The sequence below is a fragment of the Gallinula chloropus genome (assembly GCF_964237585.1).
Source record: "Gallinula chloropus genome assembly, chromosome: 4".
Lineage (NCBI taxonomy): Eukaryota > Metazoa > Chordata > Aves > Gruiformes > Rallidae > Gallinula > Gallinula chloropus.
This window is the reverse complement of record NC_140088.1, coordinates 34,036,121-34,061,366: the sequence shown is the minus strand read 5'-3', so window position 1 is coordinate 34,061,366 and position 25,246 is coordinate 34,036,121. Positions and strand designations below refer to the sequence as shown.

Here is a 25,246-nt window from a genome sequence, read left to right as displayed (position 1 = left end):
GAGGGGGACGCCCTGCTCCCAGCATCGGTTTCACCTAAGACCGCCCAGGTGGGGAGCTGAGAGTGCGTGCCTGGGGATGAGCTGCGGGGGGGGGGGGGCGGGGAGGGAAGCGGCCAAGGCCACCCTCCGGGTCCCCGCTCACACCGGGACACCCTCTTAGCTTCATCTATCTTCTCTCTCCCTTTAGGAAAGGAGTAAGGTCTTGAGGAGGTGAGGATCGGGGCGCCGAGATGGCCAGGAAGAGCCCGGGTCCGTGGCTTGTGGTGCTCTGGGTCGGTTTGGTGCTGGCGGTGGACTTTGGCGAAGGGCAGGAGGAAAAACCCTTCGGTGAAAAGTGCCTGGAAGACTTTACGGCAGGGATGCCGGATTTCGTGCTGGATACGGATGCCTCTGTCCAGAATGGAGCTACCTTCTTGTCGTCCCCCATGGTCTTTCGGAGCAGGGACTGCATGAGAGCCTGCTGTAAGGACCCCACCTGTAACCTGGCTCTCGTGGAGCAGGTCCCCGGAGCAGAGGAAGACCACATCCAGGGCTGCTTTCTTCTCAACTGCCTCTACGAGCAGACTTTCGTCTGCAGGTTTGCCAGGAAGGCTGGCTTTCTTAACTTCTTGAGGAAGGACATGTACGAGTCCTACCTGGCAATGCAGGATCATGGATCTAGTGGTAAGGTGCCCGTCGTAATGGGTCTGAGCGAACTGGGGCTGGAAGAGCACTAATGGGCAGGGGTGCCAGCTCTTCCAGCTGCCAGGTGGTTGGGGTAAAGTCAGTGTTAAAGCTGGGGTTTCTCTGTGTCTCTCTGCCACAGAGGTTTTCCCTAACTTGGATGAACTCACGTTAAGATCTGTGCCTCGGTTTGCCTGTTAGTAAATGGAGAGGGAATTGTTCTTTAACCTTTTTGAAGGGGTGGGGGAAGGAAGCAAGTGTTTCTCAAATGCAGGTTGAGTTTTGGTCCTTGACAATTTAGAGGGGAAAAAAAAGAAGTGGTGTTTTTCTTCTCCCTCCCCCCCAGGCCTTTGAGGTTGGAAAGCGAAATCCTCTAAAAATCTACACATCACCCCGTTTTAAAGGGCTGTATTAATCTCTTAATTGCCCAGGGACTGGAGGCAGGACGCAATCCGCTTACCTTTCATTTTGCCACAGCCTGGATCTTGTGAGCACCAGCCCGGATGGTGATGTGTCTTGGTATCGCCCTGCTTGTTGGGGCTGGTCCTTGCAAGGGAGAGGGAGCAGCTCAGGGGAGCGTAAGGGGCTGATTAGAAAGTTTCCCATTTGGAGCTGGGTTTCTTTTCTCCAACACCTGGTTCCCTTTTCTGCAAGACTGAACCCAGATCCGGAAAACCAGGTGGAAAACAAACTAATCTGGAGCTGGCTACCTGCCATGTACTCTGCCATCTCCAAAGAAACGCAGGGTGCTCAGCAACACTGAAAACATGGCAGTTCCTCCTTTTGCCTCTTTCTTCTATGCTTTGTAGGAAGCCTACTGAGGCCAGAATGTCTCTAGCCTGGCTGGGTCTTTGGCAACCAAAACCAGTTTGCTGTACGTTGATGCATGGGCAGGGCTGTTGGGGGATACCTGTACCGTCAGGCCTCCTTGTGCCTCCTCCCAGCCCACCTGTGATGGGGGAGAAGGAAGGGATCTGTGAACATGATGAATGGAGTGTCCAGGTGGGCCCACAGGCTTGGGCTTGATGGTGTGAGATGAATAAATCTTTGGTCTTCTATAGGGATATGCCAGTCTGTGAGCCTTGTATGTGCTGAAGGTATGAAATGGCACCAAACCCCATGCTGACTGCTTTTGTCCATCTGCAGTAGCAGTGTGGAGGTTTTGGAGGAGGGCACACTCCTCTGGAGCAGCCCTTGGGTGTTTCTGGGTTTGAACTGCGATGGGGCAGACAGTGGTTCTCCTGTCCTCTAGCCTGCCTAGTTGCCTCCCACCGCATTTTGGGGCCTTCTGGTAAATTTCTTGCTGTTGCTGTAAGCGTCCATTTCAGTGGTGGTGTCTCCATTTCAGGCTCAAAAATCCTTTTCACTGGAGCTGCAGTTAGGAAGGAACTAAGCCTATGTCTCTAGGGCTGGAGGTGGCATGTTGGCAGCTGTCTGAACTCCCACATACTTTGTTGTAGGAGGAGAATTGAATGCATCATCTCCAGTACATCCTGATTTCACAAGATTAGATTAAAATACAATGTGCTGTTGAGCAATTCCGTCTGTTCAGCTCTGTGGACCAGCGCCCCATACGAGGAGGCTGCAACTCCCTGCTCCATGGGCAGGTCGAAGGGCCGGGCATCGCGCGTGTGCAGGTCTCTGGGAAGTGTCCCTGTCACTGAGCTCCCTGTGCCACCAAGCAGTGCTGTGTTTGCACACCATGGCACCTAGCTGAAGCATCCCAGCCACCAATACGCTGCCATACGTACTGTCCCTGATGTTACTTTCACAGATGCTGGGGTGACTTTGGTGGAGCAGGAAAAGCCAGGAGGGTTTATCGAGGAGAAGTGAAAAACACACCAGAAATGCTGCTAGGGATGCCGAGGCGGGCATGCCCCTCCTCGCTCACGTGGGGCTCATGCCACCATACTGCTGCGGGTGTAGGAAGGGCTCAGTCCCTTCTACACCCTGTGTTGGCGCTCTCGGAGGGTGCAGGGTGCCGGGCAGGTCTCCAGCCATAGCCACAGGCACCAGGAAGCTCGCTGCTTCATGTTTGGCTGCAATGCCTGTGCTGTGCCTCCACGGGAAACACATTTCCCTCCCCTTCTGAAATCTTGAGGCATTGACTTTTGACTGACACCAAAAGCTTTCCAAATCACCTTGAATGACATCAGAGGGATTGCAGGGAAAGAAATGAAGGGCTATTACTACTTGGTGATCCAGGGGTGGAAAGGAGTCGCTGTACTGGAGAAACAGCAAATCATAACAAGGGCCATGTGAGCTGCCTCCTCCTTCATATCATAACAGGGGCTGTGAGACTTGCCTCCTCCTTCCCACAGCAGTTGACGAGACACTTAAGAATGCAGATCTCAGTTTTGGTGCAGATCCAAATGAAAAAATCCAGAGCAGAATCCCAAGGCCCTCCAGCTGCAATGCTGGAGTTGGGTCTGCAGCGGAGGCATGGGCCTGTCAGGGCAGGAAGGTGGGTGCCTAGCTGCCACTGAGTCAGGACGGGTGCGATGGTGCAGAAGGCCAAAGGAAGGAGCCCCTGGGCTGCGCTGAGCCTGTCCACCTGGCAGCATAAGGATGCTGTAGAGCACTTTTCCTTCCGGGCCTTTGGAGGATGCCTCAAGAGGCCAGGTGAACCAAGTGTTAAGGAAGCTGTTTTCGACATGGCAGGTTTTCCTTCCAAATGTTTGTACGCAAAATACCTTGGCCCAGGTTTTGCACTAGAGCCAAAGGTGTCTCATGTTCCTGCTGATACACTGCACTGCTGTTTGAATATGAAGCTCTGCGGCTGCTCTGGAGCCCAGGTTACTGTCTGCCCCCTGAGACCAGGCTCCGAAGGTCGGCAGAAGTTTATACGCTGCTTTGTAATCCTTTCTTTTCATTTATGTGCTGCTGTCAGGTGTCCTAGGAGCCTTTAGGGTATGCCCACATGGTGGTCTTCAGCCATCCTCCACGATGAGGATGGAAAGCATGTTTTTTCTAGTCAATAGTGAAATACATATTTAGTGATCCTGGTGGGGGATGTTAAATAAAAAAGCCACATGTTGCAAGACCCTCAGTACTACTAGAGGGAGCAGACTCGTTGAATTAAGAGGTGGGTCTCTGTTTAGGAGGAGACTAGATAACACTTGAAAGAGAGAGCACAGGAGGGCGTTGCTGAATGGGCACATTTAATCTTGGAGTGTTCCCTGAGCCTGTCAGAAGCAGCTGAAAGCCAGGGAAGTATTATGGGGGAAGCACTGTGTATACTTAGGTGCTCAAGCATCCACTGTGAGATTTGGGAACTGAACACAGGGACAGAGGCACCCTTTGCCCTTACCCGCTGTGGCCACTCTTACTGTTTTACAGCTTCATCAAAACCCATGGGTACAGGCAACAATCAACACGGCTGAAATGTAGCTTCTGCTCATCATCTGACGGTATCTTCAGTATTTTGGAGAACAAGAGCTTCTGAGTTCGTGGCACCTTCTTGGCTCTGTCTCTTGCCTGTTTGAGCTAGCATAGAGCCCAAAGTCTCTGATGTTGTTGTTAAAAGGCACTATCCTCTGAAATGATTCCTCAGCCTGAACTTTGGTGCGAGTTTTCTGCCTGGCTCATGCGGGAGGGGCAGGCTCACCAGGCACTTTATTGGTAATAATGGAGCCTGGTGTTTAAGTAACTACCCTGAGCTTATTCTGGTCTAGGCAAACCAGTTCTGGGTGTGAAACTGGAAAATAACCTCCCTGAACCTTTGCCCGTTTCTTGAACTGAGCCTTTTGCAGTGGTTGTGAAATGCTTGGTGACACTGTCCTCCTGTTGTGTTCAGGGCTTGTGAGTGGGAGACGGGAAGTGCTGGGGAATCCGTAGGGTTTGGGATGTGTCTGCTCCTGCCTCGCACGGAGAGGGATTGGTGGGTTGAAAACTCGGCAACGCATTCCAAAAGCAGAGCTCCCCAAGTTGGAGGGTCACCCACCTTCAAACGTTTGGTCCCACGCTGATTTCCATCCTGCAGGCATAGCACAGCTAACGTGAGCGGTGCTGGGATCCCACCCAGGCCTGAGATGGGTCAGTCAGCCCTTGGCTGATGCTGCTCAGCTCTGAGCCAGCTGCTTGTCCTCCAACATCCAGCTTAGGCCAGGCAGAGGGGGTAACTGCACGTTCAGTACCCGCATCATAGATCCAGAGGCTAATGTGCCCTGACAGGGCCCTGGGAGACCAGCCGGGCCAGCTCCAAGTGCAGAGCAGGCGATGAGAAGCTGCTACGGTTCCTGATGCAGCATTTACTGAGGTGCTGCGTGTTGTGGCTGCTGCACATCATGGCTCCGAGCTACCTAAGGGCACTGGAGTACCAAACTGATCTTTGCTAAAATGGCACCAAGACCCATGGGAGTCTGTTTCCCTCTGCCTGCTAAAGCAAATCAGACCGGTTTCCCACACCCTCAGGAAGGATGGAAGGAGCCTGAGGCAGTAGCAGGATGTGTTAAGCTGAAAATGTAACCCGCCACCGGGTGCTGTACTGTTTTAGAGAAGTTAACCTGACCCTGCTGCACGTGCCTCTCGCAAACCACTGTGGAAACACATAGAAATTAGTGCTGAGCGCTGCTTGGTTCTGCGTGAGTGGTCCAAAAACCATATGGCTTTATCACAACAGCATTCACTGCCCAGCCTGCAGGATGAATCCCCACAGAAAGACCCTGTATTTCTCTTTCTCCATGCAAGGTGTTGCATTGCCTTGTTCCCTTCCTTGTTTCCTTCCGCTCCTCGGGTGAATTAACACTGTGGCAGCAGCATCTTCCTTCCTTACCTTTGCCTGCTGCTATTGAGAGGTTTCTAGTGTTGATGGTCAAGATTTGAGTGAAACCCCCCCCACACCACTTTTGAACAACTCCCCAGGAAGCAACGTTGAGTGAAACTTTAGGGTCTGTGGGGAGAGCCACGCTGCTGCCTGCCTCTGCCCACCTACTTCTGCAGCGGGCAGGTTCAGCTGGTTCCTGAGGCTTGAAATCTCAGAGGTTGCGTGTCTCATGGATGCTGGAATTTGGGTGGCCTCAATTCTGCTTCTTTCTCTATTGCTGGCCTGCCCACTGGCTTTGAGCAGTGGCTTTTCTGCCCAGCAAGGTCCTTCCCTTCGCAGGGCCTCAGTGTCCCCAGTGCAAGCCGCATTCATCTCGTTTGGGAGCTGGTCCTGTCTGTACTGACAGCCACAGGTTGTAAGAACCCCTCATGGACCATGGGAGAGCCTTCCAGCTCTTTCTAGCAGCAAACTCAAATCATTCTGAGGTGCTTTCAAGCTTTGCTTTGTAGTCTCATGTACTCAGGGTGTATCTGCAGGAGCACTGGAATGGAGGAAAGCTGGTTTTCAGTGAATTTGTGTCTCGAGGGCAATGGCTGATATTTGAGTTCCAAAAGAGAAATCCCCTGGATTTCTCCTGGAACAGGCTGCCCAGAGAGGCTGTGGATGCCCCATCCCTGGAGACATTTAAGGCCAGGTTGGATGGGGCTTTGGGCAACCTGGTCCGGTGAAACGTATCCCTGTCCGTGGCAGGGGATTCAGGCTAGATGATCTTTGAGGTCCCTTCCAATCCAAACCTGTCTGTGATTCTATGATTTTGGATACCAGTTTTTCTCTGGTATCATAAAGAAAACATCACAGAATCAGAGACTGGTTTGGGTTGGAAGGGACCTCAAAGCCCATCTAGTTCCAACTCCTTGGTATAGGCTGGGACACCCTCCACCAGACCAGGTTGCCCAAAGCCCCATTCAACCTGGTCTTGAACAGTGCTGGGCAAGGGCAGCCACAGCTTCTCTGGACAGCCTGTGCCAGGGCCTCACTGCCCTCACAGAGGGGAATTTCTTCCTACTATCTCACCTAAATCTGCCCTCTTTCTGTTTAAAACCTTTACCCCTTGTTCCATTACCCCTTGCTCCATCACTCCATGCCTTTATAAACAGTGCCTCCCCAGCTTTCAGTATTTCCCCTTTCTGATTTACGAGTAGAAGCTGAAGTTGTCACTTAGTGATGTGACTCCAGGAGCATGTGCTCCATGGTAAAGAGCATCATAAAGCTTTAATGTCCCTGTTAATTACAGAGTTTTGCAGCAGAAACCTTCTGTAGTCAAAAGAGCATTATAGCAAAGGTAACTTTCATTTTTCAAACAGACTTTGGGGGCAAAACAAACCCAACGGGGAGTCTCCCCTTCTACGAGCAGCCCGCTGACACTGCGGCTCTGTCAGCGCCCGGTTATGAAGCCGAAGGTTTCCCATATGCAGCATAGCAGAAATAATTCCAAAGTCACTGAGCTTTCAGGCACCCTAAGGAGGAAAAAGGAGAGACTTGAAAATGAAGTCCTCCTTTCCTAGAGGGAGTTCCTCCATGGCAGTCACCGCGCGCAAGCACGTACTCTGACTGTTTTTCTGGAGGTGAGGAGGGTCGGGGAGTTTGTCTCATCAGAGATGGGATCTGGAGAAGTTGCTGCCCTGTTGATCAGGACCCAGCTTTTACTTCACCATGCAATCCACAACCCTAAATAACTAAACTGACCCATGGGGAAATGTTTGGCCTGCAGTTTTCATGTTTTGGGGTTTTTTAAGTGTACATGCTAAAAAATGTCAAGGAAAAATACTGTTTGGAGTTGCTGTGAGTTAATGATCAGCCTCTGTGTTGCTGAAGAACCGGTCTCCTCCTTGTGCAATCTCACCCATGTGCTGGGCTCACCCTGGACAGAGAGGGGCAGGGAGCAGGCTGCCTTTCTCCCTGGTGAGCTCCTGGCACTTGCCTGGCAGGAATGGCAGGACTGTGCCCCCTTCTCAGAGCTCGTAGTACTGTGTACAGGGTGGTTGTAGGGTTCTTTCACAGAATTGTAGGCATTGGAAGGGACCTCCAGAGATCATCAAGTCCAACCCCCGAGCCAAAGCAGATTCCCTGTTTGGTTTGGAAGGTGCTGCCAGCTCCACTCATTGTTTTGGCTGACAAATGCTCCCATGGCCACAGAACTCCTGTTTTTTCATTTCACCAGCCCTGCTCAAACCAAAGAGGTGCCAGGCTCGCTCGGCCCAGCTTGGTCTCTTTCAGCAGCCTTTGTGCCCAAGGGAGACAGAAGCCATCAATCTGGTATGCAGCCCTGAGGAAGGAACAGCAGGGAGATGTCTCTCACTCAGAGCCAAGGTGGGCATCTCCGCTCGTGATGCTGGCGTCACCTTCCTGGACTCCTTAAGTGCATCTAGGTATCCCTCTGCCTGTTTGGGTGGTTGGATCAAGCCCAATATCAGCTTGATCCTACCTGATGCTTAGATGAAAAGCCAGAATGAAAGATAAAACCAGTGACAGACTGCAGAAAACCCGCATGGACCGGTGTGATAAACCTAAGCAGAAGGCCTGCAGCTGCACAAGCCAGAAGGGACTGACCCCTTATCCAGTGAAACTGTAGCCCTATCAGCCCTGTGTGAGGGAGGTGAGGTGGCTGGGAAGCAGGCTGCTGAGGGAACCCCAGAGGGCTGGTACCCACATGCCCACCCCAGTTCTGCAGCCCAACATGAACATGTAAACAAGGGAAGGGATTTTTTTGTCCTCTTTGTGGTGGCAGCAGTGTTTGTAAGAACAGGATAGAGCGAGGATGTCCTCGTTTGGTGAGAGATGCTAGAAAAGAGAAGAATCTGGGTGGATTTGTGGTAAGTGACCTGGAATACATGTCGCAGAGCCCTCTAGCCTGCTGAATTCAGCGATGAAGGGACTAAAATTTAGCTTGTTAGTACATTAAAGTTCCCTTCAGTTGGCTTGAGCAAGGCTTCACAGCTGGGACCTGAATCCACAAGCGCTCCAACAGGAAACCAGGAGTGAGCCTACAACAGTGAAAGTAATTAGCTGATGGAGTAGTTTTCCAAGGAGTTTGGGCACTAATCCCCTTCTTCAGTCACAGCTGATATATCGGGTTAATGGTAGAGTGATTTATGCCTGACTTGTAAATGGCAAATTGATGCCTTTACGAATGACTCGGGCTGAACTTGCACACTGAGTTGTGGACTTGGGACAGGCGCTACCAGGTGGAGTTTTGCCAGCTAAGCTGTGCAGGAACCTGCCATCAGATGTGTTCGGGCCCAGAGGAGTTATGAGTCAGGCCCGGCAGTGTCATTGAATAGGGTGTTCTTGCTGGCATGGGCAGGGATTCATTTTCATCTCTTATGCTTGCGGCCTGGGGAGGTGTTGAGTGGAGCAAAAATAACCATCTCGCAAGCGGTGTTTGCGCGCTGTCTCTGAGGCATGCATGGCACAGAGCGAGGTGGAAGGTGAGGTAGAGGAAGGACTTTTTCCATCCAAATCCTGCATTGCGTAGCTGGGGTTTAAGTACGCTGACATGGTGCTTAGAGATGGTGGTAGGAATGAGGAGAGTCGGTTCCACATTCTTCCACCGCCCACGTCAGGTCATCTCCCCGAGTGGAGGGTGGAGATCGCTCTGCGCTGTTTTGAGAGGATGTGGTCCGAGCACAGGGGCCACAGGGACACCTTCTCACAGTGTTTCCTGTGGGCAGAAGTGGCCAGGGAGCCAGCTGGCCCCCACGGCACTGCCAGAGTGGGTGGCAGAGTTACCAAATTAGTGAGATCAGTAGTAACGGTATGGATAGCCTGCTGCTCGGTCAGGCTGCAAGAAGCACAGTTGTATAAAAGTCATTTTCTTTTCAGTGGTTGAATTCCATACTGATTCAGACTGGAAGAATCCCCTCCCCCTGTAACAGGAACAAGAACCGGACCCTTCAGCCTCTTACCCAAGCCTTTCTCTGCATTCCTTCTGCAGATGACCGTCCTCCGATAGCCCGCACTGGCATGGACATGAAGGTACAGCCAGGGCATCCAGTGATGCTGAGAGGCACAGAGAGCACGGATGACCGAGGGATAGTCAGCTATGAATGGAAACAGGTCCTCGGCGACCCCTCTGTGGAGATGAAGGTAGGGAGCTGCGGGAAGGAAGCAGCTTGTTTGATGTCACCTGTGGTCTGCACTAGGTTGGGCTTTCACAGGTACTGACATAGAATTCATCTTTTCCTTCCCTCCTTGAGCCAGTCCTCCCAAAAGCTATGGAGCAGTTCTCACGGTTGGCCCCACCCTCTCACACGCTACCAGGATGTGGCGTTTCTTGACCTCATCAGGTCTCAGGCTCCTTGCCCCAGGATGCCATCTCAAGCCTGCCTGAAGAAACACCTGATCTACCTGGGCAGGAGCACCCATGAGGGCAGCAGCTTTGGTGCAAGAGGTGCCTCTGCTCCCAAGCTCCTGTAGTTTGTGAGGGACCTGCCTCTCCACTCTGCTTTGGTTCTTCACCTCCTCTGGCTCTGAGAAACCAGACTCTGTCTCTCCTTCTGCTCTCCTGGGGCTTTTCCTGGACTTTGCCCTCCCTTAGAGCATGGGTTCATTCTCCTGTGTTATCTGAACTGGAGCAGAAGCCACGTCCCTTGCCTGGCTCAAGGTGTGGGAATGAGTTGAGTCAATCACCCTGCTGATTAGGATTTGAAGGGAGTATTCTAACCCCTGGGATAATGATTCAGTTATGGTCTGTACTTTGCACCCTTACGTGTTTATGGCAACCTCTTCTTTAAGAATTCAGCCAGAAGATGGCACATTTAAGGTGATGGTTGATCATCCTTATTACTTCAGCTGTCTTACTAATGAGAATATAACAAACTGGAACTTACCCGTCATCGTTCCTATGTGTAGAAGAGTGGAATTACAGATACCAGTAAATTTAGCTAGAGCTTGGGAAGGGGAATCTGGATAAATAAAATGAGAAAAGATTTCAACACAGTCCAGAAAACCCACATGACAAGGCCTATAGGATGGGCAATAGCCTTTATAATACCGGACATCATAGTTGCAGCCTCTGCAGCACTGAGATATCTAGGGTGTGAGTGGTAACTCTCTTGGAGATGTTAGAGATGTTTCAGGTTCAGATTAGATGTCCAGGTTCAGATTAGATGTTAGGAGAAAGTTCTTCACTGAAAGAGTTGTCAGGGCCTGGAACAGGCTGTCCAGGGAGGGGGTTGAGTCACTGACCCTGGATGTGTTTAAAATACAGGTAGTTGAGGTGCTCAGGGATATGGTTTAGTAGAGGACAGGAATGGTTGGACTCAATGATCTTAAAGGTCTTTTCCAACCCTGTGATTCTGTGAAATGGGAATTGTGCCTTTCCAAGAGCAAATGATTACTGTTAAACTTCCACAGAATGCTCTGGAAAGCCTTGGAGCTTGTGGCAGTTTTTAGAATAATTAGCAAATGAGTGTATTGGGCCTACAGCTGATCAGCAGTGACTATCTCTGGGGTGCTGAGGTGGCTGTGGAAAATCTGAAAGTGTTCCTTCCCTTTCCCCTTCTCCCTGGCCCAGCCGAAGCAAGTTTTGGGGGTGAGAGAAGCACAGAAGTGGAGGCTCGGTGTTGTTAGCAAACATGGGGGGAAAAGCTCGCATCAGTAATATCACAGCTTTCTGTTCTGGCAGAACAATTCACTCTCTTGGAGAAACCAGGCAAGGAAATAGGTGTTCATTTCCGTCCCTAACACTAGTTATGCTTTTCATATTCAAAAAGAAAGACTACATATAATCTCTTAAGTACACTTAATTTGTTCCTTGTGTGTTATGTAAATTATTCATAATGGGGTTTATTTTTTACAAAAGAAAACTGCAGGCATTTTGGTCCTCTCCGAAGATTGTTACTTTCCCTCGTGCCATCACACTGTCCCAAAATATGAAATACATAACTAGGCTTGTGGTACTATTTCTGTCTGCTATTCTAGCTGGGTACCAGCCCATGGATTTGGGTGGTGGGAGGGGGTTGTATAGCACTGAGGTGTTTTTAATGCCAGACATCTGCCTGTGGCTTTCCAGTCCAGCTCCTTTCTTCCTAAAGCAGGAATGTGGGCTTTCTATGGCCTCATACCCTCCCTTGTTAGAGGTGTCTTCTTCTACATATGCATTCATTCTTCTTTTGTGTTCTCAGAAGCATGAAGAAGATCAGGTAGAAATCTCCAACTTGCGGGCGGGGACTTACGTCTTCCAGCTCACTGTCACAGACACTGCGCAGCAGCAGGACTTCACCAACATCACCGTCATGGTGCTGAATTCTGAGCAGACTGAAGGTGAGCCTGGGCCCATGGATGTCTATCTGGAGGGCCCATGGATGTCTACCTGGAGTCCCCAAGCCTGGGTGCTCTCTGGCATTACTGGTGCTCTTCTCAGAGAGGTAGATGGGAAAAGAGTGCAATCAAGAGACCAGACTTGTATGTCTACTCCCAGTAAATGCCTCCACCTAGCCAGGAGTCATTCACAGGGGTCTATTTTAGAGGTCTTGCATCCTCTTGCAGAAGAGGTGGTCTGCAGTAACCCCATCCTCTCTGCATGTCATTACCCTCTGCTGGGTGATGCCTGAGTGGCTGAAGCCCAGGGTGCAGCCCAGGCTGTAAGACAGGAGAACCTGAAAGGTCTTGTTGGCTTCATGGTTTTGCTGCAAAGGCCCTAATTCCCCTTAGCTGCAGGACAGGTGGAGCTGTCTGCATGACATTCAAAGTGTCCCTGGCTTTATTTATATGTTTTACTTTAATGGCCTCGTGTAATGATCAAAATGTTCAGCCCTGCAAGTGCATTAGGAACAAGGAGTTCTTGGACAAGTGGTTGGCTAGTAGCTAAGCAGGGAACTTCTTCTGCCACAGGTATCCTTGTATTTTTTTTTTTTTTTACCATAAAGGCACAAGAACAGCTGTCAGGTGACAATAAAGGTCTGTCCAGAAGCCAGTACAGTACATTCAACAGTGTTCAGAGACTGGTATTTTGGAAGGAGTAGAAGAACATGGTATGCTGTTAGTAAATCCCTACTTTGTTTGGCTGGTCCCCAAGGAATTTGCAGCTGGGAGATTTTTTTAAAGCAGAAGATGGTGCCTTTGGGTTTAATAGCCATGGATGAATCCCTTTTTGCACAGCAGCAACATCTTGAAGCACAGAGTTTTGCAGCTTAACACTGTGCTGTGTGGAGAAGTAGCTCCTTTTGTTTTATGGATGTGGCACCTTCTAATTTGATCTTGTGACCCTGTCTTTCATTTTATGAAATACATACCGTGATTCCCTACTGCATGCTGCTCAAGATTTTATAAATCTTCCAGACAAGTGTCCACACTGCTGCTGAACTTCCCTTTGGAAGATTTTCTCCTTTTGTATGTGTGGAGGCAAAGCAAGCTAACCAGAACATTTTACATTAACTTTCTTGATAGAGCACTGTTTGACTCCCAAGAAGGTGGGTTGGTGTCGGGGATCTTTTCCACGTTGGTATTACAACCCGAGCCTTCAGCAGTGTGAGCAGTTCACTTTCGGTGGCTGCAAGCCCAACAAGAATAACTATTTAAGGGAAGAGGAGTGTAAACTTGCCTGCAAGGATGTTAGAGGTGAGTCTGCTTTGAAGATCTGTCTGCTCTTTCTCATAGGATTGGGATGACCCTGTGGGGACGTGCTGCAGCTTCTTGGCTGGCAGCTAGTTAGACCCCCAGAGAGCTGAGGACAACTATGGCTAGGGAGTCCTAGTCTTACACCACTAACATATCTGACCCAGCTCCTGGAGCACTGCTCCCCTGGGGTGGTGAATGGCTGCAGAAACCCTCACTTCAACCAAAATTCAGAGAGTAGTGTTGTGCTGTGTGGGAGCTAGAAGGGTTTCACTCCAAAAATGAGATTAATCCTGTCCCTCAGCCAGGACTAGCCAAGTCTGAGAGTGACTTAGCGCTGCCTCAGATAAATGGGCTGAGCCTCTGCCAGGCCCTTTGTGGTGCACAGCTTAAGGAGCTGCAGAGGGCAAAAGCCCTGGAAAAGAAACACCGTCTGGGCACGGTCTAGCTAGTGGTGGGAAGTTCCTCTGTGCTTCTCCAGAACTTCCTCATATAGGCACTCCTCATCTGGGGTCTCTGGGTGGTGGACATCTGTATGTCCTGTCCCTAACCCATGCAGGACTTGCTTCTGGAGAATACACGCTTCCTAGGTGAGATAGGAAGGCAATATAAAGCTGATCTTGAGCTGACAAAATGATGTGGTGGTAAATGTATTTTGTTTTTCCCCCTTGTCTCTTCAGGTTCTGTTGGTGGGCGACAACAGCCAGGTGAGCCTCCTGTACCACTGAGTAATCCTGCTGTGAGCTCAGGCTCTGTGTCTCACAGCCATTCCTGTGGCTTTTCATTAGCACTGGGTCAGCGTGGGAACTGAGGCACTGGAGACTCATTTCTGTACTAAGCCTTTCGCTTTCATGCCATAGGATAGCTTAGGTTGGGAATTACTTCTGGAGGTCATCTGGCCCAACCCACTCCACAAAGCAGGGCCAGCTTTGAGTCACACTGGGCTATTCAGGACTGCAGCCAGTCCAGTTTTGGGGCCCTGTGATGAAGGAGATTTCACACTTGCTCTCGACAACCTGTGCCAATGTCTGATGAACTCTTATTACAGTTTTTTCCTCTCATATCAAATCACTTTCCCTTGTGGGAACTTACGTCTGTTGCTGCTCTTGTTATTACTGTGCACCTCCAAAATGAGTCTGTCTCCACCTTTTCCATAACCTCACACTAGATCTTGAGCTCCAGCCCTTTAATGAGCCTCTGCTGGATTCACTCCAGTATGCCAGTGTCTTTAGGGCACTGGTGAGCTCAGAACTGGGCGCAGTACTCAACACTTGGGACCACCTCTAGAGCAGAGGGGAATAACTGCTCTTCTCTACTGTCTCTCACAGCCCAGTGCACAGGTTTCAGTTTGGCTTTCCTAATTTAATCCCCTGTGCTTGGGCAGTGTCTCCTGAGTAGCTCATTCTTCCACCTTCTGTGTAGTGGTGTGCATTAAAAGGAGTGTGGCCAGCAGGCCAAAGGAGGTGATCTTCCTGCTGTCCTCTGTCCTGGTCAGGCCCCACCTGCAGTATTGTGTCCAGTTCTGGGCTCCCTGGTATAAAAAATACAGGGATCTCCTTGAGAGAGTCCAGAGGAGGGCTACAAAGGTGATTAAAGGACTGGAACATCTCCCCTACGAGGAGAGGCTGAGGGACCTCGGGCTGCTCAGCCTGGAGAAAAAAAGACTGAGAGGGGATCTGATCCGTGTTCATACGTATCTCAAGTGTGGGACACAGGGGGAAATGGCCAGCCTCTTCTCAGAGCTATGTGGGGACAGGACAAGGGGCAATGGCCTCACATTGGAGCACAGGAAGTTCCACACCAATATGTGACAGAACTTTTCCAAGGTGAGGGTGACAGAGCCCTGGGACAGGCTGCCCAGGGGGCTGTGGAGTCTCCTTCTCTGGAGATACTCAAGACCCATCTGGACAACTCCCTGTGTGACCTGTCCCGGGGAACCTGCTTTGGCAGGGGGGTTGGACTCGATGATCTCTGGAGGTCCCTTCCAAATCCTGCAATTCTGTGATTCTATGTACTTCTTTTAGAGAGGAAGCCTGGCTCTTCCCAGAGCAATGTTTCATTTACAAAAAAATTATTTGATTTATTTTTTTTCTTTTTGTTTTCTTTTTCTTTCTTTCTGAGTCCAGGGTGGCACTGAAGAGAGACCTTAAGCAATCTGCCTTGTTTCTTGTTTGCCACTCCTATAAGCAGCTTTTAAATTCTACATAAAGCATCTGTGTGGCCGTGAGAAAGAATGAGTGTTAATGAGCTCTCTGAACTGTTTCTGATGCAGTGTGCAATGGGAACTGTCAGTCCCCTTTCTTCAGATGCAAGGATGGCTGCTGCATCGACGCCTATCTGGAGTGTGATGAAACTATGGACTGTGCCGATGGCTCAGATGAGATGTATTGTGAACAATGTAAGTACTTCAGATTTTGGGTTAGATGACTTAGTATCTGCCTAGAAGTGAGTGCAGCGTAAGGTCCAGGTGCAATGAGTGCAATGTAAGGTACTCAGTGCGTTCTGGTGCCTTCTGTTGTTACCTCATGACCCTGCATTACCTCTTTCCACAGTGCTGGTTCTGCCATCTCCCAAATCTCTGCTGACAGCAAGAGCTGATCTTCCCTCTGGGATGTTTCCTGCCTCTTAAATACTCTTCAGCTCTCTTCTCTGCACCTGTCTGTAAGACGTCAGAGCCTGTTCTCTTCTCCCTTTCCACTATTTTTCTCACCAAATGACCTTTCCTGCTCTCCCAGAGTTGGGAGATGGGAAGTGAAACAGTATGTTTTCTCCCAGTCTCTCTGGTGTCACAATCCCCTTAATGTCCTCATGTTATCCTAGTGTAAATACAGGAGCTCCCCAAGTCTGTAACCCTCCCTCCCTCTCCTTGACATAATTCCCATAACATCTTTCCTTTACGTGGATGTTTTGTTGCCTTTTTAGGTTGCAAATATATGACTAAACTCTCTCGCCCTCTCACATCCTGTGTCACACTTCTTAAAACCTGGAGCGACAACAGTTTCCCCATGCTCCTTGGTGAAAAACCAAACGTGCCCTAAGAGGGCAGCCCTTGTTTTCCTTAGTGTTGTCTCTGTATTTGTGGAACAGAAATTGGGAATACTTGCTCATTATATGAGCAAGTCAGCAATATAAGCCAGCAGTGTGCCCAGGTGGCCAGGAAGGCCAATGGCATCCTGGCTTGTATCAAAACTAGTGCGGTCAGTAGGTCTGGGGAGGTGATTGTGCCCCTGTACTTGGCACTGGTGAGGCCACACCTCAAGTGCTGTGTCCAGTTCTGGGCTCCTTACCATAAGAAGGACATCGAGCTCCTCGAGCGAGTCAGAGAAGGGCAACCAGGCTGGGGAAGGCGCTGGAGGGCAAATCCTATGAGGAGTGGCTGAGGGAGCTGGGGATGTTTAAACCTTGAGAAGAGGAGGCTGAGGGGAGACCTTATCACCACCTGCAACTACCTGACAGGAGGGTGTAGAGAGGTGGGAGATGGTCTCTTCAGCCAGGTGACAGGTGATAGGACAAGGGGAAATGGCACGAAGCTGCACCAGGGCAGGGTCAGATTAGATATTAGGAGAAAGTTCTGCACTGAAAGAGTTGTCAGGGCCTGGAACAGGCTGCCCAAGAAGGGGGTTGAGTCACCGACCCTGGACGTGTTTAAAAGACAGGTAGATGTGGTACTTAGGCATAAAGTTTACCATAGGATGGGAACAGTTGGACTTGATGATCATAAAGGTGTTTTCCAACCTTGTAGCTCTGTGAGTCTGTGATTATTACATTTTATTTTACCCATGTTTGCCTCATAGCTTTAAGATACCCAAGGACCTCAAATTATATCTCCCTTTCCCTGGCTTGGGATAGCAAAGGGAAGTCCCCTCTGACTGTGCCTGTGTGGATGGAGGCATTGCTTTTGCATTCCACTGCTAAGAGAAGTTTTAATGTTAAATGTTTCTCTCACAGATGCTCGTGAGTTCAACAGACTGCAGAAAATCAATGTCACGCATAAGCAAGGTACGTACCGTCCAGAGGACCTAGGCTGACAGCTACCAGATTTTGGGTTTTTTTCCTCAATTTGTTGTTTCATGGTAAAACTGCTACCCTGTCTAATTCCAAAACAGGTAGCATCTGGGTAGTCCTTGTACTAAAAATGAGCAAGGGCTTGTTCTTGGACCTTAAGGACAGCTGTTTATACCAGGCTTTTGCTCTCCTGCCTAAATGTTTTCCACCCAAGCAGATCTCATGCATATTGCCTGCTGGGCACAGTACCTGGCCTGTATGAAACCCTGAAGCACTTTTTTTGGAGACAGTGCAAACCAAAGCAGTGTGGGACACAGCAATGGCGAGGGGTATTCCTCAGGGGTTGCTATGGGGGGGTTGGAACTAGATGATTCTTGAGGTCACTTCTAACCTAAAACAGTCTGTGATTCTATGCCAATATGAGTAATCATATTGCTGCACTCTATCCCATACCTTTGCTTTGTTTGTGTTAGTATAGACAGTGGCACTGTCACGGCGCTAAAAGAGTATATCCCAAGTCAGCTTAAATGCAGTTTGCTTGGAGAGAAGACCTGAGCCACACTGTGGTTTCTGTGTATCCACACTCTTCATGTTCCCTTCTGCCTCCCAAGGAGCACAGGTTGTTTTCTACGTGGCCTTGAATCCAAGGTCTGGCATGACTACACACTCTGACGTCCCTTTGTCCTCCTTGCTAGTTGGGTTTATGGGCAGCTGGAAGTTCACCTTGGCAATGCCAATTTGAGCAGCTGGCAACTGGGCAGTGCGGACCTGAGAACCACTACTCTGGTCATGGATCCCTTCTGTCATGGTGCTTGTGCTCTTCTGTTGTGAGCAGAAAATACTGCTGCTGCTAAAGCATCTGTCCCTTGCTTTGCCAGGTCACTGTGTGGACTTGCCTGATAGCGGACAGTGCACTGAGAGCATCCCCCGCTGGTACTACAACCCATACTCTGAGAAATGTGATCCCTTCACCTATGGGGGCTGTGGTGGCAACAGCAACAACTTTGAAGAAGAGGAAAAGTGCATGAAATCCTGTGCAGGTGTCACAAGTAAGTGCATGTAGTGAGGGATGGAGTTTTACTGATCAAACTATGAAAAGCACTCCAGATTAAATTCTGTGGTCCCAAAGAGGCAGTGACTTGGGAGCCTTCAGTCAAAGCAGCTCTGCTCTCAAGCCCTGGCCATGCCTCACAGCGTTCTTCACCATGACCAATGGTTCATGGGGAACAGTGTGTGTCTGCAGCATCTTTCTGCAATGCAGCCTGTCATTTCTGAGCTGGAAAACATTTTGGGTGCTGATGTTGAATAAGGGACAGAGGAGGGTGACAGAAATAACCTGAGGTACCTCTAAAAAGAATCTAACTTTCTAGCGTGGCTCCAGCTCTCCTCAATTGGGAGAGGAGGAATTAAGGAAATCCTCAATGACACACTCTAGGCAGAAGTTTTAAATGCTGTAGAGCTTTGTACATGTCGCTGGAGAGACCAACAGCTGAAACAGGAGAAATTCTGCCAAACTGTATCTGTTGGGAGGCCAACTGATGCTGCTTTTCTCAAGTGCCACTCTCAGCTACACTGTGCCTCCCAGCCTGCCTAGGAGCTCAGTACCATGGCTGTCAAGAGGGATGCTGTGTGCATTCAGTGGCTTCAAAGCACTGGAAATACGTTCCTCAGAAACCTGTCTTATTCCTTATTCCCAACCTTCTTGGTAAAACTTTTCTTCCCCTTCTCTGCTCCCAATTCAGAAGCAGATGCCATTGGCCGGAGATGGGAATCATTTGAGTCTCAAACTGCTACCTTAAGTGAGTAACAGTTTCTCCTACACATCTTGCTTGTTGCTTTTACCCTGTTTGGAAAAATATTTTGTCTTTCCTTAGAAAGGTGGGCTTTCTCTCCTACCTCCCTTTTGAAGCTGAGGGTGCAATGTGGGATTTGTGGGATGCTAGCAGTGGCAAGAGATGCTTCTCTGCATCTGTGGTCCAATTTCTCCTTTGTCAGTGTAACTCAGTAGCTCATATCAGAGGCTCCTGATTTTCCTTCCATCAACTTGCATGAATGTTCCACTGTTCAACATCAAAAAATGGCAAGTAAAAGTCATCCTAAGGGCCAAGTTCATGTAAGGACCACTAAGTTCTGCAAGAAAGAAGGCCCAGGTGGGTATGTGAATAACGGTGGGTACTAGACTGTGGGGAAATCTGATGACCCTATACACCCTCTCTGCAACTGCAAAGAACACCAAAGCTATTGAATTACAAGCTCTCAGAAGTGTATCACATTAAGGTTGATGTCTGTTCACCACAAAGCTGCAAGGCCTCGCTTTTGGACAACTCCTGAAGTGATACACTTACGTTTTTCCACCCCAGAGGCTGATTTAATCCTCAGATACACACCAGCTCTCAAATGCATCATGTTTGGTTCTGCACTGATGATGCAGGAGTTTGCTTGGCTGTAGAAGACCACACTCACAGCTCTGCTAAGAGCCTTCCCCCAAAACCTCAGCCATCCCACCATAGCTCACTCACTCCGACAGCTTTCTCCCAACCAGGAGGTGCAGCCCTTGGTGGCCTCACTGCTGACACACGGAGCAAGATGGGCATCCATAGGGGTGTCAGGTGAGCCACGGATGAGCCCCTAGAGGGCGTGGTGCATCCGGGAAACGATGGGAACCGTGACTTGGGAGAGGCAGCCTGGCCGTACCCCTACGCCTCAGGGTTGTCTTCCTTTTTCCTTGCCTGGTCCGTGCAGTGACCACCCCGCTGTCAGGCCAGCTGTTGCCCACCTCTTGTCTTTGCCAGTAGGTCTTCTGCAGCGGCTTTTGTGCTTGCTTCTTCCTGACCGCTCCTGCTGTGTCGGGGCTCGGGGAGCAGCCCTTCTGACATGTCCTATTCCCCGCAGGCGCCTTTGAGATAGTGATCGCCGTGCTCCTCGGGATCTGCATCATGGTGGTCCTGGCCATCATTGGCTACTTCTTCCTGAAGAACAGGAAGAAGAACAGCCGGCGCCGTCAGCCGACCACTGCTACCAACTCAACCCTCTCCACCACAGAGGATACTGAGCATCTGTTTTACAGCAGTGTCACCAAACCAGTCTGACCTTCAGTTTCTCTCTGTCTCCAGCCTGGCACTGGGGCATTCCCCGAAACTTCTGGAGTTCTGTTTTTTTTATACACGGGTCTGTGCCTGAAGGACTCTTTCTTTTCGAAGAAATTTATAGCATCAGGCTAAGATCCAGCCATGATTTGGCAGTACTAGTGTTTGTGGTGATTGTCTTGGCTAAATGGCTGCTCTGGAAAGTGAGGATCTGGGAGCATTATGATGCCCTCTGATGTCTATCCCTTCCTTACCTCAAACAATCCAGTGAAACTCTGAATTACATCTTTCTTCCTGCTCAAACCCAGAGCACAACTCCACTCGACTTACTGAAGGACCCTGGGACTGGCTCTGTGTAGTGCTCACACGGGTGAATGGTGCAGGCTCGCCAAAGCCAGCAAATTTTTGTTCGCGGTGCCACGTTCTTCCACCCAACCTCATATTTTAGTCCCTTTCCCCTGGTTCTCTGCAAGGTGGCCCTTAGCTCCCAGCAGTGCTGGGAGTCCCAGACTTCTGGTCTTGGTGAGACTCTTGAGAGCTATGAGAATCACATAACTGTCCAGACCTATTCCAAAGGCTCTGTGATGCTCTCCAGCATTTGGCTGTTTTCGGGATGGAAGGGAACAAAAACATGGGTTTTAATCACTAAGCTTTCCTTTTTCACAGAAAAGCAGACAGAGATGGATTTCCTGTCTGGCTGCTGTGTTGCAGCCTCCTGTGTACACTGTGTATCCACTGTTTTCTCTCCGTTGAGTTACCCTGATTGTTTTCCCAGGGTTTGCCCTGAACCCAACACATTAAGGAAGTACCTATTTATTCTTGCATGAAAGGAAAGGAATTGCCCTGACTTTTCCTGCTGATGAGGAGGGGCGGGTGGAAGGACCCAGCTCCCTTGCAGTTGGACCTTTGCTGCATCTCTTGTCTGAGCACACAGCCTGACCTGAGTTGCTGGCATCTCCCAGAGCACAAGAGTGGGCTGGCTACCACCAGCTGACGTCCCTGGGCTTCCTCATTCCTGCTGACCTGTCCCTCCCGGTGCAAGATGAGCCCCGTTCCGGGATGTCCAGAGCTCATCCCTGGCTCCATGGCAGTGTGTGGCACCCCCACTTCGGCCAGGTCTCATTTGTTCCCCCGTAGGCAGTGTGGTACTTCCCAGATCGGTACTGCTGCATCTCTGCTGTGCAGGCTCATACCTCTGGGAGCCCAGGACTTTTGTAGGGGGCAGAAGCTGCTATTTCCGAAATGCCTGGTACGCTTTGTGGGCTGTGGGGTTGGCACCAATTCCCAAACTTCCCGTGCCTGCTGCTCTTGGAGGACTGCTGTGAAGAGACAGGATGTGGATATGTGTGTGTTTGCATGTGTGTGTAGAAAGCATCAATCTATGTACAGACTTCAGCTCACCCATTGGGACCCTTTCAGGGCTGAGGGTGGAGCGGCTCTGGAAGGCTCTGGTGAAGCTGTGCCCAGCTCAGGGCATGGTTCAGGTCCTCTCAAGTGCCACTCCAGTGAAGCTGCCTCATTAGGCTGATGCCTGGCTTGGGAGGGCACACAGCTGCCCACAGCCAGCTGGCAATCTGACTTCACGCTTCTCCCCGTCACGGGCATGTGCCTCAGTGTCCTGGGGCTGGTCAGATTCCTCCATGGCTTTTCGTGATCTGTCATTCGTATCCTTTCTTCCATCTCTCTCTTTTCCCCACAGCCTATCGTGGCCTATGCAATAAACTTAATGTCTTGATTATTTTTATTGTTTTTTGGTGCGCTCGCAGATAATAAACAGGAATTGTTTGTCTTATCTGACTTGGGAGTGGTGTCTGAGGAGCAATGACCCACCGAGGGGGCAGGTACAATTCCCACACCTGCTATCTCACACCCTTTCATCTGCCCAGACTGCTCAGAGAGCGCTCTCTCTGGTGTTGCCGCAGCAGCGGTCCCATGGCTCAGGGAAGGCTGGGAGGTGGGGGGGTACAACATCTATGGATGCCTGGAGAAGCAACTACAGCATGAGGTGTGCTCGGAGTGAGATCATTACCCACCAAGTCACCCAGAGAGCAAAGCAGGGTGTAACCTGAAACTGGGTTCCAGCTGGTCAGACTGGTTTAGGGTTTGGGTCTGAAACCACAAGCAGACACTATTCTTAAACCTGGAGTTGTAGCTGTGTCTCCAGGCTGGTGATGGCTCAGGCACTGCAGGGTAAAGCTGGTGAAATGTGAACCTGGCTAATGGGCAATGGATATATATGGGAACCAGGCAAAGCTGCCCCGAGTCACCAACCTGGCAGCAGGAAGCCTACCTCCCTTGCACTCTGCTTGGGGCTGTGTGGTTTGCTCTGTCACTGCCACCCGTCCCTTCACCCCTTCTACAGCAGCTCCCCCATCCTGCTGTTTCTAGCTACTTCTGTCTCTGTCATCCCCCATGTCCCAGGAGCAGCTCTTAGCTGAGCCAATGGGGCACTGGTGCCAGCACGGTGTGGGTGATCCCTGGCACAACAGTGCCACCTGAAACCATCGCTGCTTCTCCTGATGGTCTCCAGAAAGAGCAGGCTACATGTATTATGGCCTCGTTCACTTAAGGCACATCCCTGTCTCCTGCTTAGACATGGCCACCGTGGGGGCTGCAAGTCTGGCCGCTCACCCAGTGCTTCCTCCTTCAGGCCCAAAACCCAGAGGGGAGTGAGAAGGGGTGCAGTGGCAGGTGAAGGGGCCGGACCCTGCCCTGTGCTGCTGCTCCTGCTGCTCTTGGGTGGTGAGGAGTGCAGCCATTGCAATAAAATGTGTCCCAGGGAAGCTTGGACAGGCGGCAGCCACTGGAGCCAGGCAGCCATGGCCTTGCCCCAAGGCCACCCCTGTAGCATGCCAGGCATCTGCATTCCCCAGATTTTACCGTGTGGGGTCACTCGGGCTGCGCCAGCAGCTCCTGCTTGGGGTGGCTGGGGAGAGGCTCTGCACCCCTGTGCACCCTAGGACCCCCTGGGTGTCCCACCCACCTTCAGCCTCCACCACCTCCTGCCAGAAGCAAGGTTCTGCTCTCTGGGAAATCCCAGCCCTTTAAAAAGGGCTTGTTTTATGGACAGGAGTCCAGATTTTGAAAGCTCCTGCAAAATGAACCCTCTCCCCTGCCCCTCAAAAACCCAATATGAAGGCTGCCCTGCTGTGGGCTGGTTGAGAGACACACGTTCTACTGAGAGCCAAGCTGCCGCGTTTCACTGGCAGTGCCTGATGGTGACCAGATCCTCGCTGTTCCCCTGCTGCTGCCAAAACCAAGTGGTTATGTGAAGTGTTGGTCATTTTTGGACAGAGCTGCTTCTCCTGGTGTGGAGCTCCCCAGTAAGACCCCTTCAGAGCCCATTGCCCCAGCGCAGCTTCTCGGTGGTGCAGGAGGCTCTCGGGGGTCTGGAGCTGGCCCCTTGTCCTTGCAGTGGGTACAGGCAAAGTCTTCCCCACCAAGATCTCTGTTTTTGAGGGGGTTGTTTGTACAGTTTAGAGAGCCGGGCTCCTGCCAAGCCCCACGAGCTGCTGCCCACTGTCCTGTTCCACCAAGGGAAATCTGCTGCCTCTTCACAAGTGCCCAGTCTGATTTGGTGGTGGCCTCCACCTCTGCAGTGGGAAGCCTATCAAGCCTCTCATCCTTTCCTGACTAGCAAAGCTTTTGACCTGCCTTGCTGTGACCTATAAGGAAGGAGGGCTTGCCCAAACTTTTGGCTGAATTAATCCCAGCGGGCTGGAGGAGATCTTGCAGGGTTTCTGTGGGTGCAGGGCTGGAGGCAGAAGCATTAGCTCACAGCTAAATATCAGGTGTCTCCAGCTTCCCTGTGACACAATGGCTCTGCAAATAAACACAACAGCCACCCTGGCACGACAAGGGACAGCTCCACAGTGGCAGGTCTGAATATTGCCCCACACCCAAAAGCCACAGCGATGTGATATGTTCTGATAAGTTACTTCAGCTCTACTGCCTAATTTATCACTTAAGGAAGAAATTTTGGGGGGCTTTGAGGTTGAACAGTTCATTCAGATTAAAGAGAGAGCTCAAAAACTGGGAGAAGAAGAAGGAATGGGGCTGTCAGCAAGCTCTGCGTAATGTAAATAGAAATTGTGAATGTCAGTTTTGGGCAACTGTGCTGTCATACTTTATAGTCACAGAGAAGTCCAGTCAGCAGACCCAATCTCACCTGCAGCATGTAGAAGAGAATGGAGGAACCTTTCTGCAAGGCTGACCAGTGTCACAAGGAAATGAGTGTTTCCTGGGCAAGGTGCCACCTGAGGCGTGACAGAGTTTCTGCGGCCCTTCCTCAGTGGTTGCCTCTGCAAGATGTCCTCATCTCCAGCTGTGTCAGGAGTTTTGAAACTCACCATCGGTTCCTGTAACAGCTCTAGGAGATTTCACGGAGCCCAGACCCAATGTTTAATTACCATCTTCACGAGGTTGCCCAGAGCCAGCCTACATGAGAGGCTACACAAAATGATAGTGAGCAGCTGACAGGAGCTGCAGAGGCCAGGAGCCTCGCTGGAGCCAGCCAGGCGCTCCGGCACGAAGAGGGCAAATTTTCCACACGTCTCAGTGCAGACAAATTGTCTGTGTCTTTGTTCTCTGCCCTGACACACCTGACCTGCCTGCCGGATGCTTCGGGATTGTTAAAAATATTTGTGAGTGGTTGAAGCGCAGCACTGGCCCGGGAATTTGAGCTGCCGGGACTCCCGCAGCCAGAAACTTGTCTTTAAATTAAACGATAGTGTCCCTCTCACGTAGGCATCGTGAGAGCCCTTCCCTCCCCCAGCTGCACCCTCTTTGGGACATGAGCTCGGCTTCCTGCCTCCTGCCTGTGCTTCCACCACCAGCTGTGGGTTGTGGGGTTTTTATTCATTACGGGGTGATCCTTCAGCCAGAGCAGTCGCCCAGTGGGGTTTAACAGTCTCCCTGATGTGTCCTCAAGAGGGGGGAGCAATACCCCTGCATCCCACCCTCGGACGCTGCTGTCAAACCAGCAGGGACTTTGTGCACTGCTGGAGTTGGGTGCTGAGATGTGAGATGCCCGAAGCCCCTCTCAGCACCATAAAATGTGAGGTCCCATTCCCTTCCTTCCCACCTGCAGCCATGTTGTAGTCCACGTTAC

The 25,246-nt window shown here is 50.7% G+C and overlaps 1 protein-coding gene across 1 annotated transcript; it reads left to right on the top strand.

The window, feature by feature from the left end:
* SPINT1 (serine peptidase inhibitor, Kunitz type 1) lies at positions 1-20,144 on the top strand. The gene is made up of 11 exons (XM_084263547.1): positions 1-48; positions 188-663; positions 9,423-9,574; positions 11,614-11,752; positions 12,878-13,048; positions 13,726-13,752; positions 15,318-15,443; positions 16,994-17,044; positions 17,929-18,099; positions 18,793-18,849; positions 19,943-20,144. Exons 2-11 carry the CDS (start codon positions 231-233, stop codon positions 20,137-20,139), a joined length of 1,524 nt encoding a protein of 507 aa, XP_084119673.1. The 5' UTR covers positions 1-48; positions 188-230; the 3' UTR covers positions 20,140-20,144.
* The last annotated feature ends 5,102 nt before the right edge of the window (positions 20,145-25,246 follow it).